At 36.4% G+C, this 18,603-nt stretch overlaps 2 protein-coding genes across 2 annotated transcripts in view; both read left to right on the top strand.

The window, feature by feature from the left end:
- The window catches only part of LOC107099164, an 11,911-nt gene extending 10,155 nt beyond the window's left edge, over positions 1–1,756 (top strand). Inside the window, exons 4-6 of the mRNA XM_015397182.1 lie at positions 1,084–1,212; positions 1,307–1,417; positions 1,512–1,756. Of these exons, the coding sequence (XP_015252668.1) occupies positions 1,084–1,212; positions 1,307–1,417; positions 1,512–1,574 (303 nt within the window). The 3' untranslated portion in view covers positions 1,575–1,756. The remainder of the gene's footprint in view (positions 1–1,083; positions 1,213–1,306; positions 1,418–1,511) is intronic.
- Positions 1,757–3,480: 1,724 nt separating this feature from the next.
- On the top strand, positions 3,481–15,996 carry LOC107099167 (factor VIII intron 22 protein-like). The gene is made up of 12 exons (XM_015397187.1): positions 3,481–3,586; positions 7,030–7,076; positions 9,651–9,723; positions 11,210–11,369; positions 11,502–11,570; positions 11,716–11,836; positions 11,930–12,022; positions 12,226–12,290; positions 14,105–14,186; positions 14,319–14,365; positions 15,301–15,356; positions 15,469–15,996. The coding sequence occupies exons 1-12, from the start codon at positions 3,528–3,530 to the stop codon at positions 15,548–15,550; spliced, it is 954 nt and encodes a 317-aa protein (XP_015252673.1). The 5' UTR covers positions 3,481–3,527; the 3' UTR covers positions 15,551–15,996.
- Positions 15,997–18,603: the final 2,607 nt, after the last annotated feature.

Genomic DNA, 18,603 nt, shown 5'->3' with positions numbered 1-18,603 from the left:
GATCTCTGTCATTGCCAACAAAGGGTATAAAACAAAGTATTGAGATGAACTTTTGTTATTGACCAAATACTTATTTTCCACCATATTTTGCAAATAAATTCTTTAAAAATCAGACAATGTGATTTTCTGGATTTTTTTCTCATTTTGTCTCTCATAGTTGAGGTATATTTATGATGAAAATTACCGGCCTCTCTCATCTTTTTAAGTTGGAGAACTTGCACTATTAGTGGCTGACTAAATACTTTTTGGCCCTGCTGTATATATATATAGATATATATATATCTATATATATATATATATATATATATATATATATATATATATATATATATATATATATATATAAAATATGCCACATTCAAAGTACTGTTTGAACTAACCATTTACCTTTATAAATACTTTGAATTATAAACAAATTTTTTCTATTGGTTCTTCTTTTTTACAGATTTCATTAAACTTTATTTTATTGACAGTTAGCAGAAAGTTATAATAGATATAATGTGTGCATTGATGACTGAAAGACATCTTCTGCCTCCATTTATCTGTTTACTACAGTGTGTTGAATTCATGTTAATGTTTATTTAAAGACATTTCAATTAGAGGAAAAAAATTGCAGGGGGGAATAAAAAAAAAAGTCTAATCAACCAAAACTTCCGGACCCCCATGCAGTGCCTCCATGGACCCCCTAGCGGTCACGGACCTCCTGTTGGAGACCTCAGTTTTAATGTATATGATCTGTTGCACTTAGTGTTGTAGTCAAGATCACACCAACTGAGACCAAGAAGTGTAATACCTTGACAGGCTGAGGTCAAGAATGCATAAGGTCTTGGCCTCAGCCTCTAAAGGTCTTGGCTTTGTCTCGGTATTCAATGGTCTGAGTTGCTGTGGTCTTGACTATAAACATTTGTTCTATAAACATGTGACCTGAAAAACAAAGTAAAATAAATCATTAGAAGTCCAACTTGAATTTAATTTATGGCCATGAAAAGGTTGATGTCTGGCACTGTAACCAAAACAATCTAGAATTTTTTTGTTAACCCGTGTCTGTTAAGTTTCTTTCTAAATATGTGTGCATGTTCCTAGAAAGAGCCGAGCTCTGAATCTCTGGACACGAGTAGAAAACAAAAGGAGAGCAGAGAAGACGGGAAGGAGACAGAAAAAGAGGAAGACTGCATGGACATGTCAGCCGCTCAGTCTTCTTCTTTTTATGCTGTAAGCATTATCTTCTCTTCTACTATTCTCTTTTGGTTCCCCATCTGAAATACTTATGAGTTCCTTCTGGTTGATATTTCTTGAACCCTTACAGAGTTTAGAGCCTCGGACCAGGTCCATTTATGAAGTGCTGGATTGCTCAGCTGCCAATAGTGACAACAAGGAAACGGAAACTAAAACCTCAGAAGCTGAACTCTCACAAGTGGTTAGAAAATCTAATATTCCTGATATCACAAATAAAAAGATTTAATGCTAAAGGAAATCCCATAACCGGCCTGTCTTCTGCTCTGCTTCCACAGGGGGAACAAAACGCTGAAAACCAGGACGAAGGCATATTTGAGTCTGTTTATGAGAACTTTTAAATTAAACAAATGAGAGAAACATCTGAAGCTAATTCAAGGAAAGAGAAAAATGAAATTGAAATAGTCTCTTCAACAAGTATTATAATAACACAGTTTAAGGGATTAAAATACTAAATAATTGAAAGCTCAGTGTTTTAATGATGAAATAACCAGAGTTTGTGTCACACTGGAATACATGGAAGAAGGGAATGAAATAAATGTTACTGAATGAATTACAGATGTATCACTTACTGATTTATTTTCAATTTGGAAAAACTCAGATGTTGTTTGTGTGCTGTATAACCATGTCTTTTAAAGTCCTTATGTGGTAGGTAGCTAATCAAAACCTGCACCAATAGAAATCCATTGCATTGAACTGTTTTATCTTACTCACTATACTGGATTCTAAAGGGCAGACAGTTTATAAAAAAAAAACAAGATGACTGGCAGTCTCCCAGAAAAAAAAAAAAAAAAAACGAAGAAAAATCTTCTCAAGCCTTCTATAGTCAGGATCAAGTCCATGGGAAGAAGAATATTGATACAATCAATCAACAGCAAAGGTTCAATGTAATAGTTCCATTTTGAAACAGGCCTAACGATTTTATTTTGGGTGGTGAAATTGCAATTAATCAACTCTAAGTGAACATGTTCCAAAACTTGTGAACATTGTCTTGTTCAGGTGAATGTTCAACAGCTTAGTAGCAACAATAATTTTGACAGTAAATTATAGCACACATTTGCTATCATTTTACAGATTTTACAGGTCAGATTTTTGAGAGCCTTTCTATCATTCAAGACTGAAATGAAGCAGCCTGCATGACATCAGGTAAACACATACGGGGAGAACATTGGAGCTGATGATTCTGACAGGGCCTATAAATGTCAGAAATAGAAAGATTTGATTAATTTGTAATATTTGTAGAGATGAATGTGCTAAAACAGCTAAAGATACAGAGGAAGTTAAGAAATCATCAGCTTCTCATTGACGAGAAAGGCAAAGCATTAGACATCTAATGATTTTCAGAGCCTGTTGTGATAAGCTTTGGTTTCGGTATCACTTATTTAAAAAAAATATTAAATTCATTCAAATACATACGTCAGCAGGGTAAATCTGAAGAGCAAAAATAAAGAACTAAATAAGGGGGAGATGAAACAGAGACATGTGGTCAGATGAACCTGGGGAATTTTAAAAAAGAAACTTTTTCATAACACTATTCTATCTATCTATCTATCTATCTATCTATCTATCTATCTATCTATCTATCTATCTATCTATCATAAAATAGTTTTTTAAAGTTTTTAATCTAAGTACTTGGAAAAAGAACATCAGAAAAGGTGATACGTAGAGAACAATTCTTCTATGTATTACATTTTCTACTAATCTACTTTTTCTACTTATTATTTTTATTACTATATTATTTTATATTAATCCTTATTTACCTTGATATACTGTATATACCTGGATATACAGTATATATATATTGTTTATTGTTTATTCTTAATGCACCTTTTTCCTCCTTGTTTGCACCTTCTTTGACTTCTATATGCCAATATGTGACCAGTGAATTTCTCCGCTGTGAGATCAATAAAGCTCATCTAATCTAATCTAATCTAATTTTCTTCTTTCATTAATTAAAAACAAAAATGAATTAGATTTGTGTTTAGTATAACAGGGTTAATATAAATGATAGTTTGATTTTATATGATAATAACAGCCTCTGTAACCACAACAATAAAAGCGCATAAATAGCTGAAAAGGTTAATAGTAAAAGTAATTTTGCTATGGGGGCAGTAACACCATTGCCTGCTGTTTAGGTACGCCAGTTTGATAACTCCATATTTGGGCATTTCCTCTCCGGAGACGCGCTACGTAGACAGACACCAGCCAATGACAATGAAGTGACCATCAGTAAGCCAATGGGAAAGCGGCTTCAAAAATAATTTCCTGGTTGGGTTTGTTTAGCTGTTTTGACCATGGCTGCGGAAGGCGATTTTCTGGCGAGATACCGAGCTGTGTCAAACAAATTAAAGAAGTCAGTAAGACATTTGTTTAATGTTTTAAACATATCGAGTGGAACGATTAGATAACGTTAAGGGCATCATCATTTATAATCCTAACTTCCATTAATAGCATCAAAGCTAATGCTAATAGTAGAAGGCTAGCGGTCGCTTTTTTCTCTCTGTGATTTTTAAGCTTATTTTTATAATATCGTTGTGTGTATAATGTTTGCAGCCGAGTTTATAATGTATATATCTTTGTCCGCCTGTGCATTTAGTTTAGTAAGCTTTAGCATTATTCGTTAGTATTAGCCGAATTGATTATGATTGAAGTGGATGTGGTATGAATCAGTGGAAATGCATCCATCAGCAGGGCAAATGCAGAGTTTATTTAAATCAAGGTGTAAAACCACAAAGAATAATGTTGATCTGACCCATGCTTTGATCTTTACTGAACAACTGTAATATTTAGAACGAGAGTGATTGAATAGCTAAAGCAACACTGTTTCTAAAGTTGTATTCAAATAATATTTGGATTTATTAACTATATTATATTTATTTTGGTCTAAACTTTAAGCCTTTTGAATGTTTCTTAGCATGGAACAGTGGTTTCATAATTTATTTTAACTTTTAAGCATTTATTGATACTCCTTTTGAGAATTAGTGAGTTATTAACCCTGTAATGCCAAATGTATCATATTTGATACATACGGTTTCTGAAATGTTTTGCGTCTGACACCTTTTTCATGATTTAATGGTAAAAACTTTGCTCAAAATCCTATTTTACACAATCAGATATACGTGATAACAGAGGGCAGAAGACTACAATAAAAATAATCTCGACTTATGGCATAGTAATAAATTATTTCTGTTTTTTCTTTTTACATATTTTGTAAAAGGCCAAATAAGGACTTCAAACAAAAAAAAAGTAATTTTCTGTTTTGTTTTATTCGGGCTTTAAATGGTTAAATTAGCTAGAAGAAAAATAGATCTGCTCTCCAATCTGTTCCTTCAAGTTTTCTACAATAATTTCTTTTTGTTTGTTCACATCTAAGAGGCAAACAAAAAAAAATGGTGTAAGAGAATTTTATTTTTTATTAGTCGCTTTAAATTGTCGGCTGATATCTATGTGGGAAATCAGTATTGATGGCGAGATGAAGCCTCATGAGGCATTGAACCGTTTGGCCGAAGTGCTTCAATGATCCCCACAGTTCATGAGTCTCCATGTGAACATGTCACCACCTACTGGTGGACAGCAGAACTACAGTTAGTAATGTAAGAGATCCTTTGCAATATCATCTTTCTTGTTTTTTTTGTATTTTTTTACCCCCTTATAAGTTCATTTGGAATTGTTAATGTTCTGTCTGTGTAATAAAATCTTTAGAATTTTTTTTTTATGTAAAACGTCTTAGAAGAGAACAATAATTTTAGGTACACAGTTTTTCTGCCATTTTAGTGAAATAAGCTCATGCAGACAGGGAAAGTGTTCATGCAAATTGGGCAATGATGAGCAAAATGAAAGGTGTTAGTCATTTTAATTTAAATATAATAGTTTTCCCACAGTTTGTGGTTTTAATCTGGTTGGAAGTTATGTGTTCAACCAATATTTTGGCTAAACCAACACATCAATATTTTGTGTTTTTTTACCAATCTAGGGCAAGGAATGCATATTAGTCATATTAGCCAAAATACTAGATGTGTTTTATCAAAACTTTTAAAGGTCTAAGGGATCTTGAATCAACATCCCACAGATTGAAAGTCCATCACGTACAGCTTAAACCACTAAGTAGCTGACATATCTACAAAAAGCAATATTACTTAGAATCCATTACATCAGTGCTTTATTCAGATTTTGATAATTACATTGTTTAATCTAACCAACTAATTGTTGGAAAAAGCACCAATCTATTCTTAGAATATAAACAAATTCTATCCAACTCTCCTACAAAGTCCCACATCTTGACTGAATACTGAGGCTGTTTAAATGCCTGCCAAAGTTCGGGGCAAGCTGAACCACTTCCTTAAGCAGTCACGTGGTATGGAGGGGTAGTGAGGCTTCGGACGCCATCTATTTTGGCTCCACCACCAAATGAAGCAAGCCTCGATACACGCCTCTCGGAAACGCCCCCTCCAGTACTCGACACACGCCTCGAAGTCTCGGCTCATCTCATAACATCACTAGATATCAGTATTACCGTTCTAGCAGATTACCAATGTTTTATACTTGTGTACCCTTTGGACAACATCAAAATGCTACTACAGCGTAGCTGTGCCTCTCTGCTTCACTATCACTGTCATGTACAAACAAACACATCAGCAATCCCTTTATTTCTTGTTTTGGAAACAACAATTCTAGCTTGAGAAAATAAACTGGTTGGTAATGGGGCGGAAACAGTTATTTGGATTAATCTTGATTAATCGATTATTGAAATAATCAACAACTAATTTAGTAATCAATTAGTATTCGAGTATAGAGACACTAAAACATGCCTTTAGCTGACACAGCAACCCACTTAGAGCAGTAATTATACCAAGATTTTAATAAAATATGTTATATTTTGCATCTAAGATTAAAAAAAAAGTTTTTGTCAGTCAATATGCTCTATCCAGGACTCCTAAAGTGGAAAAGTTTTAGTTTTACCTGGTTTAATTTAATAAAAAATCGACTATTCGATTAATCAAAAAAAATATTTGATTAGTATTTCGATGAAGGACATAGTTAAGTTGGATCACAGTAAAGGCTTCACATTAATGTGCCTGTGACCAACCTTTTAGACACTTACATGGGTATGGGGTATTGCAGTCTAACAAAAGAAACTGAACTACCTCCATTCTGTTCCAATTTGCATGTTTTCAAATCAAAAACAAGCCTTTGTTGAGCTACTGTATAAAACCTTGTTCTCAACGCTATTCCTGACATTCTGAATTGAAAAACCTTCCTGGATGGGAAGCAAAACATCTTCAAACTTGGAAACCAAGTCCAGTGGATTGTTTTAATTTTTTTTGTAAAGCTTCACATTAATAGAAAATGACATAATTTTGAAATCATCTGCTGTCCTATATCCTAGTATTTCCCCTCTTCTCTTTCTGAGCTGTAGTTCCAACATTGTGTAAAGTTTATTATTTTGGGTATGATAGGTTATTTTTTAGGTAAATTAACTGTATTGCACTGATCTCCATCGGTGCAATACTAGTGTAAACTATGAACTCAATTGAACCACTTTTTAATTTTGTTGTGTTCACTGATATTGTCGTTTTTATGTAGCCATCTTTTATCCCTAAGCATACATTGCTGTCAGATGTACACCCAGTCTAACAATGCAGGTCAAATATTAAACTTCAAACACAGAAGGCTTCAATCCAACAGATATCTTCTATCTAAACAATTCTGGTGTTCCATTTAAGCCTGAAGCCAACATGCTGTCTCTAAAATATTATATTAGATCAATGCTGAAAGGTTTGTGTTTTATCCTTGCAGACGCTTCCTCCGAAAGCCCAATGTTGCTGAAGCCAGCGAGCAGTTTGGTGAGTTGATCGATTACCAGCTTCAGGATTATGTATGGATGGATTTAAAAGTAGGAAATAAATATCACGAACCCATCAGACTAACTTTAAATGACATATCAATCTGATTTTACATTGGTCATCGTTCATAAAACCAGTCCTTTTAAGTTGGGTCTGTCTTTTATAACGTTTGTCTAAATCGTTGGAACACAAGATGCATTTCGTAAGAACATAAAACTACTGAAATTAAGATATATAAGTGGTGAACAATTTTTGAACAAAACAAAATAAATTCTACAAACGATTATGAATCACTGAGTTATTTAAATCTGTCCAGCGTTTCCTAAGATTTCTCCTGGGCAATCAAAGATGTTCATCAAGAGGCTGTAACGGCTCCAGTGGAGCAGTTACCTGAAACAGCCTGACAAGAACGCTTATAGTGGCATTTATTTGTTTACATCCTGAGAGACTGCAGACGTTCTCCCAGGATGTAAGTGTCAGGGACAGATTTATCTCTGGCTACCTGTTCTTTAATAACAGCGACTGTGAAAGCTAAAATTAGCAGCAATTAAACCATGCAGAACAGTTTGGCAAACTTCTGACTCATCCAATTTAATGGGTGTTGCTGTTTCTCTAGAATCAATCCCTCAACAATATTTGAGGTCAAGATGGTTCAACTACGTTGTTCAGCAGAGGTGAAATAATAATGGATGTTATGGTAAAGATTTGACTGGTTTGGGCCTGGTCTTGATGGATTCCAAAGAAATAGCTCAAAAAATGACCCGTGCTGCAAGAGGTGACCTACAAAAATGACAGGTTCACCTGAAATGATGCCGCAACTAGTTGGGTAAACAGCCAAACCGAGAGTAACTACTTACCACCGCTTTACAGGCTGCAAGTAGTTACTTACAACTTGTAAAGTATGAGCATATCATGTGCTTAATATTTTCCATGCTTTGCTCATAACGATATGATCTGCATGTTTATGAAGGCGTTTGCACAATCAAAAGTTTGCACACACTGCCTAAGATCTGCTCTATTCTTTCAAACAGGTTGGTATATTCTAATAATACACCCAAAAGTTTGATAATCAGGCCTTTAGTGTCCATAAATCTAAAGGAGCATATAGCAGCGGTTAAATCCAAAGTTTTCTGTAGATCTTTGGACCATAATGTCATAATTAGTGTCCTTGGATACTTGTTTAAATTGGCGACATTACAAAACTCAGCTGTGTTCTGTTTTATCTAATGCCAGACGATGGTGTAAGATATGACCAGTGAATTTAACAATGATTAAAAAAACATGTGTAGCTAAAAAAAAACCAAAATAACCCCAAAGTTCATATACCAATATTACAGATAGGAAATTCATTTTGTAACCACTTACTACCATCTTCTCCCAGCCCAGCTCCATTCCCTACATCTAAACTAGTTGTTTCATATTCTGGTAACTTTCTTAAGGTGTTGGCACAGTATTTTGAAATAGTTATCAAAGTTAATAGTCATGAATTTTAAAAAGAAATCACATATTATTTTGCAGTATTGTCTTTTTATATCACCTTATTTCAGTTTATTGGGATTCTAATGCTGATCTGATCTAGTTTAATCTTGTTATTTAATATAAATTATGATCAAACCTAAACACTTGAGGGACATGTGCTTTACCTGTGGTTGTTATTGATTAGAGCATATTTCATTACTGTAGCTTTTAAGTCGATGATGGAAATAATTCCTGGTGATGTCCTGATATGACTTTTTCATTTCTAAGATACGTTGCTGCAGATTTATACATTGACCTAATATGATATTAGTACAAGTCATGCATATTTGTATTTCTTCTTTCATGGTTTAGAATTTTCCAAAAAGCTGAATCAGGTTAAATTTGTCAAACAGAGAACAAAAATCAACAACAATAAATATGAGAACAACTGATCCATTAAAATTTGAATGGGTTACATAAACTACAAACAAAAGCAGAAGGTTTCTATTAGCTGCTTATACTGGAGATGTCAGATCCAAGCCGCTAGATATCACTATATTCATTCGATTTCCGATATCAACATCGGATTGGGAGATCCCTGAAAATGACAACTAACACAGCAGCCAATGTTTCAAGTTAACCTGACAGGATTTAGGGAAAAGTCCTTAGAAGATGCCCAACTAAAATAAAACAAACAAAAAAAAAAATAAACAAAACATGACCCCAAAGGACTAAACTCATCATGTTTTAACTGGAAAATGGGAGTTAAAATAAGACTTGAAGCTACAGCTATTAGAAAAACAAAAACAAAGCAGGTTAGTTTATGTTGAATGAAGACTGATAATGGCTTAATAGTACAAGGAAAGCATTTCCAACACGATCAGATAGAAGTTTATTCTGGTTGTTTTTTTTGTGTCTGTCTGTGGTTCTGCAGAAGCTCTCATTGATTCCCACTACCTCTCTCTAATGCCGCTGTTTGGGTGATAACTGTCTAAACAGGACGCCGGCGGCGCTGTGACTCGTTCTGCCCCTGTGATAACAGGCAGCAGCTGCTTTTAGAGCAGTTTCACTGTTTTCCAGTTCATCTGTGTCTTTCTTCTGCCTCTGTGCTTCCAGGTCAGCTGGCGAAGGAGCTGAAGCAGCAGGACTGCCTTCAGTATGCTGCGTTCTGTAACCTGGCCATGGCTCGGTGAGTGCACGCTGGGAGGGGGGGTTCATGCAGCTTAGTCTCATATGAATAACATGACTGAGTGAAGGGGTTAACATGTTTGGAAAAAAAACAAAACTGTGATGATTGTAAAATGGATTTCATGCAGAGATAACATGCAGTGATGCTCTTTATGGTCTCTTCACCCTGTTGTCATCATGTTCTTCAATAATCCCTCCATGATTTTGTTACTGTATAAATATGTCTGTCTGCAGTAACATGTGTCCCTTTCTGAATCTCTGCCTTATTAAATGTCAGTCAGCTGAGTTTGGCTCCAATCTTTGGCCAAATCTGAGTTACTGTGTGAAAAAACACAATCCGCTGGACTTTGTTTCCAAGTTTGAAAACAAGTGGAAACAAATATGGCAGCGGAAGCACCAGAGTGCTGCCAGATGAAGCATGTTAAATATCTTCCTCTAGGTTTAATTAATTTTTAATTTTTTTTCTATTCAAATATGGAAATAGTCTAAAGAAAGGGTTCCCAAAGTAGGGGTTGTAAGAAGGTTTTCACAATCAATGTGATGTCATCCCTAAGGGTACATGGAGGGCCAAAATAGATCTTAAAAAATTGCAAATGTGAATTTCCAATGAAAGGAATTTACCTAGAAATAATAAATGTAAATGTTACTTATCTAAAAAGAGGATTCAAATATTAGATATACCATGAAATAATAACATGCACAATTAAGTTTCCCATTAAATAATTCAGATAATAATTAAAATTATAACTTTAGCTATTAAATGTTCTTTTAGAAATGCTTTATTTATTGAACATGTGATTTTAATATTAGATGTACCATGAATTTATAAAATGCAAATAAGAAAAATCCTCAAATAATGAAAAGGTTACATTAATAAATTAAAACAACTAAATGTTATTTAAAGTAATCTACATATTAAGTTATTTATCTAATAGCTACAGTACAGTTAAATAGTTAAACATGAAAATAAATCAATAAAAATAACTTCAAAGTTATAAATCAAATGATTCATGTTATTTTAAAATGTATTTATTCATATAACAAATTAATTTACAAAAATGAATGTAAAATAATAAATCAAATGACTAAATTATATATGTTCATATATATATAAATTATCTATTTGTCTTATTCGTCATTTAGATATTAGATTTACAATTAAATAATAAAATGCATAATAGTTAAATGATCCATTACATACTTTAAAATATAAAAATATCAGTTAAATGTTATTTAAAAGATATATTTATATTATAAATTTTATTGATTGAAACAGCTATATGCATTTAATGGGGTCTCCAGTCTGTGGCACGGTTATTTTTGGGGTCACAGGCTGAAATGTTAGTTTTGTGTTATTAAACATGGCAGCAGCACAGTGTCATGTACTGTATGTGAGGCTAAAGCTACAGCCAGGCTGAGGAGCCAGAGAAAAGCTGGCGTCTCTCTGTCTGTTTTTTATTCCTCATTCCCAGTGGGTTTATCTGCAGGTGCGAGCAGACTCTCTTTAATGCTCCTGGAGAAGCTCTGGCCTTGACCGAAGCTGCTCGTCTCTTCCTGTTATCTGAGAAGGAGATCCGAGCCCTGCAGGCGGCGGGCTTCGATGAACACCTCCAAGCTGCTCTCAACTGCTACAGTTTTGCCATTAAGGTGTGCAGTGTAACAGCAGTAGAAGCATATTTAGAGTGAAACGTTAAAACATGCCAGTGTCTGCGTGCAGAACAGATTCCCTGACTGCATTCTTGTGTTATGACTGAAAGCTGACGTGAAAATGTGTTGCAGGTGTACATCGAGATGAACCAGCCTGTGATGGCAGCCAGCCTGTGTTTGGAACTTGGCAGCGCGCTCAAGGTTTGATCACAGCTTTCAGCTGTCTCAGATGATTAATGAAGCTGATTTCCCCGTTTTTTTTTTGTTTTGTTTTGTTTTTTTAGGTTTGCTGTAAGTTTTATCTAATCCAAATGGCACATGGGTCTTTTTTTCTGCACTTCAACAGGAAATGAACAGACCAGGAGAAGCCATTGTTCACTTCCAAAGGGCGGCAGATTTACAGACTCAGATGCCCATAGAAGCGCTGCTGTCCATGGGGGAAATAGCCACGTGTAAAATCATCACACGTGAGTAGGATCTGCTCATTTGGAGGAGATTGCATGGTTGCCCCGTGCTGGGCTGGATTCCAGATGTCCGACTTTGTCTCCTCTAATTTACAGGTGACTATGACGGCGCTTTGTCAGTGTTCACAGAGATGCAGCTGATGTGTCAGGAGAGAGGGCTGCAGCTGCCAGGCACCACAAACCCTATAGGTGAGGAAACGATCAAATCACGCTGATCACAGATGCTGCAGATATGCTTATTATCTGGATCCCTCATTTATTTTACTTCATCCTTTAACATCAAAAATTGGTTTCCAATGTCACATTGTTTTATGTCATCCTAAAGTTGATCTTTTCCTGAGGTTGAACTAAAAAGCTGACCAGTTTCCTTCTCGGTTTTCATGTTTAAAAAGGTGCCTTTATGGACATTGTGGCAAAATGTGAGATATCCAGAGTGCTTCTGCTGATGTTACTAGAGGTAAGCTTGGAAATACAAATATATTATTTATTTTACAGAAAGACACTGTGGAAAGTATTCACTCACCTTCAACTCTTTAACAATATATAAGTAAAGTTTTTGTGAAGATAGATCAAATTTATGAAGGAAAAGGATAATGACATATGCTTTTTTTATGTTTTATAATGTTTAAATTATTTTATCATCAGCCTTCCTGAGTCGATTGTTTTTAGAACCACCTTTTGCAGCAGGGATTCTATTGGGAAAATCTCTCTGTTAGCTTTGAACATCTATAAACTAACATTTTTCCCTATTTTTCTTGGTAAAATACATTCAGCTTAGTGATTCGGCATGAAAAACATCAGCAACTATCTATTCTCAAGTTGTAAAACAGATTTTCTCAGGATTTAGGACTGAACCTTTTTTCTGGGCCAATCTAATCCAGGACTATGTGCCTGGCCTGTCTTGATCTGATTTGACCAGATTTCTGACTAAAGTGTTAAAGCGTACTAAGAGTGATGACCTGCTCCCCACCATGAGCCCACTCCTCCATTAAGGTCTTGGTGTTTAGAGGGCAGCAGTTTGTCCTCTTCTGGAGCCGTGGAACTTCCTTTATCTTTGTTTAGTAGCTGAATTCTTCTACAGAATCTATTAAACTTTCCCCTGAATTTTGGCCTCTGGAGGCAGAAAGGTTGCATCTGATTTATGTTTGGGTTTCAGAGATCAGAGTTTTGTTTGTAAAGCACTTACCCTGAAATCCCACATCCTCCATCACCGCCCCGTTCCGCTGCGCTCCAGAACTCCTGCCCAAAGCAAAGCCTACAGCCTCCCATCTTGCTTCACTCAGACTTCCTCTGAGCTCGAGGAGAGCATGCGCGATATTATTAAATTAACAGGAGCAAAACATGTGGAAATGAACTCTTAATTTAATATGATGCATTAAAAAAAATCCCCATCAGCATCCAGCATATGTTCAGTTTCTGCCCAAATATTTTCTTCTTGTTGTAGATTTTGTAACGGGGATAAATAGGATCATCCAAAACTGCCTTTTTATGAACTGTTTGTTCTCTACTCCCAAACTCGGCATGTCTTCATCCATTCCTGCAATAAGAAGCTTCTTTTGACTGGATTTGATAAAACTGTTAAGCATCTCGGTATAAAATAAATATTTTGATGGAGATGAGAAATCTGCTTCCTGGTGTGTTGAAAAACCAATAGTTTGCAAATAAACAATGTTAGTTTTTTTGAATATATATATAAGAATTATGCTATAATTTCTAGTTACCGATCTGTCGTTACTATATTTTAATTTGACAAACCGGATCTTCTCGACGTTCTTTTTCCTGTTTGGTGTGATTGCAATAGCGGATCTTGATCTAGCCGGACCGGAGGGGAACAAAAAATAGCTCGGCTCCGTATTTTGACGGTGACAGACGCAGAAGACGTACGTGGACGGGGACGTGGGGAGGAGTAGAGGTGGATGTGGAACAGCTCTCACTGATTAACATGACGGACAAGTACTCCACATGACGTACGTGAGCGGGGCGGGCGCTGGCGGAGTATTTGGAACCTGGGGGTCAACGCACCACAGTTATGTTCTGCATAGAATCCAATAAAATAGAATGGTGTTTGGGTTTGGAACAGGAGAAAACTGGTTAATCAGAATGCTTGAATATTTCGTATTTTGATCACTCTGTAACGGTTTAGAGAAAAGCTACCATAAACCGTCAAACTCAGCAACCATAAAATCCGTTGGATTTGAGGCATTTAAAAAAACAACAGCTGTAGGTCATTAAATCTTAATGGCACCACCTCGGTCTGTGTTTTCTGTGCAGCCTCCACCTCAGAAGTTACTACCAGAACATGCTCAGACCCTGGAGAGATATGCATGGGAGTCGTTTGACCCTCACAGCCAAGGTAGATGCTTCTTAATACTTTGATCTGTTTTGGAGGAAGTGAATGACTTCAGTTCCCATCCAACTTAAGAGCATGAATCATTTGGATTGCACTGGCGGTGGGGGTAAATACGAACTTTGTTTGTTCTTTCAGTGACCTTCCTGCCTGAGAATGTGTTCCTACTTCTGCAATCTGTGGTGGTGAGTTTTTACCTGACCTTTTCTGCCTCACACGCACAGTTTTTCATCATAGCCTGTACATGACAGCGATTAATGATTCAGTTGCATTGTGTTTTTTGTCCTTTTTGCCGCATTCTTACTCTTCCCTACTTGGCATCTGTGTCAGTGCTGTTAGACTTTTTAACTGCAGCTTTCAAGTTCTCACGTTTTGCTGTTCAAAGTGTTGAAATGTGTCGTTTTTCAACCACAAAGTATTTTCTCTATGTTTTCTGTGATGGCTTCCCACAAGGTAACACATGATAGTGAAGTGGAAGTAATATAAAACATGTTTCCCCTCATTTTTACATCTAAAAATCAGTGGCATTGACAGCCACATGTTCACTTTCCAGCTGGATAAAGGTACTAAGCTCACAGCAGACCTACAACTTCAATGCATATTAGCGTTAAATCGACCCAGTGCTTATATCTAGTGGAGAGTTTTAGAACAGAACTGGACCCACATGTTAACTGATGCTCTGAAACCCACCTTACCTGATTTCACGTAGAAGAAAAGTCAACTTTTATTTAGACCTGCAGAGCTGGCATACTTCTAAAGGCTTGAAGCTTATTTTTAGATAAATGTTCATGCTGTTATACAAAGAGTTTATTAGAGAACTGAAAACCTTTCAGATGTAAATATTTAAAATATTATAAGCTATGCTTTATTTTATGCACTGCTGTGTGCATTGAAGTTTTAAACGTGCAATAAGTGGAGGCCTTCAAGTGGTATAACTACTGCTGTTAGGTGTGTTTGTATGTAAAATACCTTTAATAAAAGGGGAGGGTTTATGCCTTCTTGTTTTGCTGCCTGAGCTTATGTTATGAGGCTTTAAAAAGAAATCTGCAACGTTAACAAGGCCGTTTGAATCTGTAGTTGTGTTTTTATTAGTCCTGGTTCTGACGGATCTGTTCTGCAGATGGCGTGTCAGGAGAAAGACACAGAGTCCCTGAAGTCCTTGCAGACTGAGCTGTGGTGAGTGTTGAGAAATGTCCGTTTTCCATCATGTGACGAGCAGAGTGAAATATTCTCTGGCTTTTTAGTAATTTTCCATATTGATCACATGTTTTGTTTTTTCTCTCTTCAGGCCCTTTCTGACGGCAGAGCAGAACCACCTCCTCCACCTGGTGGTTATGGAGCGAATTGCACCATCTGGACAAGGCATTTAGAGCAGCCTGATTTGTAGCGGCTTCTTCGAGGGAGCAGCACTGTGTGTAATGGAATATTCCTGCTCCTTATGGGTCTGTTGTAAGGCCTGGAGAAGGCTTGTTTTCACCATTTAGAAACTGTCCTGGAAACAGATATTTTCTGTCACTCACTCATCTCATCCCGGAGCGAATAAGATGGCTGTGAATTTTAAGAAGTTTTAGATAAAAAAAAAACGTCTTCTGTAAGTTTGAATAGAGTTTATTAGTAAAAGACATGGCTTAGATTCCAATGTAAATACAAACAAACTGTCTAATGCATAGTTCTGTTCAATAGTAGAATGTAACGCTTCCACCCTTCATCCCTGGATTGTTTTAAGGTTCACTTGTACAAATGTACTTTACATCAGATAGCAGCCGGCTACAGACAGAAAACAAAATACAGCTTAAAAAAAAAAGCAAACTGAATACAAACATCTACAAAAATAGTTGGTTATATTGTACATAGACTAAGAGGGTATACATACCATATGAGTAAAATAAAGAGAAATTAATAAACGTACAATGAAATAAGGCTTTTGTTTCCATTAGTGTTCATCAGTATTGCTGCTCTGGCGAATGGCGGCACCCCTTCAGATAAAGGGCAGCAGTAACACCACTACCGATCACATGATGAACTATTTTATCTCAGTACAGGATCATCACAGGAGCCACTTCTGAAGGCACGCATCTACCACAGCAGAACTGTTTTACTCCGAGTTAGTTTTTAGCTCAGCAGCAGACGAGAGCGAAGAAGCTGCGCACATTTCTCCGTGTTGCCAACCGCTGAAATTAAACCTGGACATACAGGATCTCACTAAAGTCAGCACACCGCTAACATTTTTACAAAGTGTATATATTTTTCCATTGGACAATACTGAAGGTATGACGCTACAATTCAATGGAAAGTATAACTGTGTGGATTTTCTGTCCCCTTAAAATAATTTAGCTGTTTTTTTGTTAATTTAACGGGTCTGGTGAGAATGGGGAAAAGCTTACACTAAGTTTACTGGTAGTTCAATATGGCATTTATAGCCATATATATATATATATATATATATATATATATATACCTTATAGCTAAGAAAGATTAGTTCCTCTCCAAAGCTGAGCTATAACCTGGCAATCCTCGTCCTCGCTTCAGTTCTACACCAATGCACAAATTGCTTCTTACCGTTCCTCTTTTAATGATTAAAGTGACAATTCTGACTAAACAGATGTGAGCTTTCGCTTCCTACAGAGTTGTATGTCGCCCTAAATCAAAATAATCTAACGTGATTGGCCGACTTGTGCTGGTCACCTCTCTCACAGTTGAGGAGAGGGTGGGATGAGGTAGATCTTCATGTGTTTGTGAATGAACGGTGATCAACAGTCAATAGTTGTAGCTTCTTTCATCATATTGGTCTGTATGGCTCTCATCCTAGAAAGAGGGATCTTAAAAAGATGAAGCCTGTTAACGGTTTGCTGAAGGTCAGCAGACTAAGAAGATAGATTAGTGCAGCAGAGAGTCGAGCATTTGTGGCAGCAGCCAAGCGAGGACTACAAAGATTAGTGTGTCTTTCCTAGAGTGAAGCACGATGGTGGAAGTATTAATGAGCATGATCTGGGTAGCGGGGCAGTCATCCAATACGATAGAGACCCCAAACACACCTCCAAGAAGACCGCTGCCTTCCTGAAGAATCTGAGGGTAAAGATATTGACTGACCAAACGTGTCTCCAGTTCATAACTCAGTTGATATCTATGGAAAATTCTCCAACAGAAAGATGAGAAGTTCTCTGATATCCACAGGCTTCATCATGTCTTCAGAGGAGCAGTTGATCACCAACCTATAAAAACTCTATTGAGGAGTCACTAAATATGAACACTTTCTATTTTCACTGAGGTGTGTGCTCACTTTGGTTTGCCAGCAGTTTAGACATTGATTGCTGTTCAGTCATTTTGATGGGACAGAAGTTTTAAACCGTTATGCAGGATTTACACTAAGCTAATCGAATCAAAGCGTCATACCCTGTGTTGTCACATCAAAAAAAGATTTTTTTTGTACTAATTTAAATGAAATATGGCAGGTGTCAACCGTCTCTATAGCTTCAGTCGTAAGTGGAGTCCATTCATAATGGCCGTGCCTTTCATACTGATTTGGGGCTTTTATAATGCATTGAGCGTCTGTTTTTCAGGGTGGAATAAATCATTGTATGACTTAAGCAGTGTTATTTTTAGTTTCTCTGATCTAAACAGGGTAAAAAAAAAAATAAAAAATACTGCAATTATAGGGATAAACTCCTTTTAGGAGGTTTTTGGTACAATGGTTGTTTGAATCAACGGAATTATCTTCAGCTGCTTGATTTCCAAGCATAGACCACATATCTTGCTCACCTGCTGGAGTGTGTTAGAGTCCCAGTATCTGCCATCAAATGTACGGGTTCAGGAAGAACCCAGAAAACACCAAAACTCAAGCTAGTGTAGACTAGAAAACCTGGGTTAAGGGGCTGAGTGGGTGCTCAGAAAAAAAAGAGACAGATTAAAAGATGTACTCTAGAGACAGGTTATAGGACCAGAGAGGACAAGGATTTAGTGCTGTACAGACTGTAAAGCAAGGTGGGGGCAGCATTATGCTGCGGGGTTGCTGTTGGTAGCACTACTGTTAACAGGTCGCACAAAGTTGATGTAATAACGTACATCCACTTCAACCTCATCTTAAGTCAACGACTGCATGGTTGATATCTGGATAGTTATGTGTCCCAAGCAGGCTGACTTACTGGGATCACAGACCTGTTGGCTTTAACTGAGCTCTATTCACTTCTGAGAAACGGGTTGAATATTTAGCCTGAGTTATGCTAAGGCTTCAACAAGTGTGTTTTCTCTTCGACATTTTAGGCTGCCAGCATAAACTGGATCAAAGAAGATTAAGGATAGATTCTAAGTTGTCTCAGTTATTATTCTTTAAAAGCATTCTCAAAAAAACAATTCACACTCAAATTTATGCCTAATAGGAGAATATGTTAATTCCTGACTGGAACTCTACCAATTCCTTTTTTTA

This window comes from Cyprinodon variegatus, unplaced genomic scaffold (genome assembly GCF_000732505.1).
Source record: "Cyprinodon variegatus isolate N-32 unplaced genomic scaffold, C_variegatus-1.0 Scaffold843, whole genome shotgun sequence".
Taxonomy (NCBI): Eukaryota; Metazoa; Chordata; class Actinopteri; order Cyprinodontiformes; family Cyprinodontidae; genus Cyprinodon; species Cyprinodon variegatus.
This window is presented reverse-complemented; position numbering and strand designations above follow the sequence as displayed.

Excerpts from the sequence above, each read along its gene's own strand:
- LOC107099167 (XM_015397187.1), top strand. The coding sequence starts at position 3,528 with ATGGCTGCGGAAGGCGATTTTCTGGCGAGATACCGAGCTGTGTCAAAC. Across the intron at positions 11,370-11,501 it reads GCTACAGTTTTGCCATTAAG|GTGTACATCGAGATGAACCA; the intron begins GTGTGCAGTGTA and ends AATGTGTTGCAG. Across the intron at positions 15,357-15,468 it reads TCCTTGCAGACTGAGCTGTG|GCCCTTTCTGACGGCAGAGC; the intron begins GTGAGTGTTGAG and ends TTCTCTCTTCAG.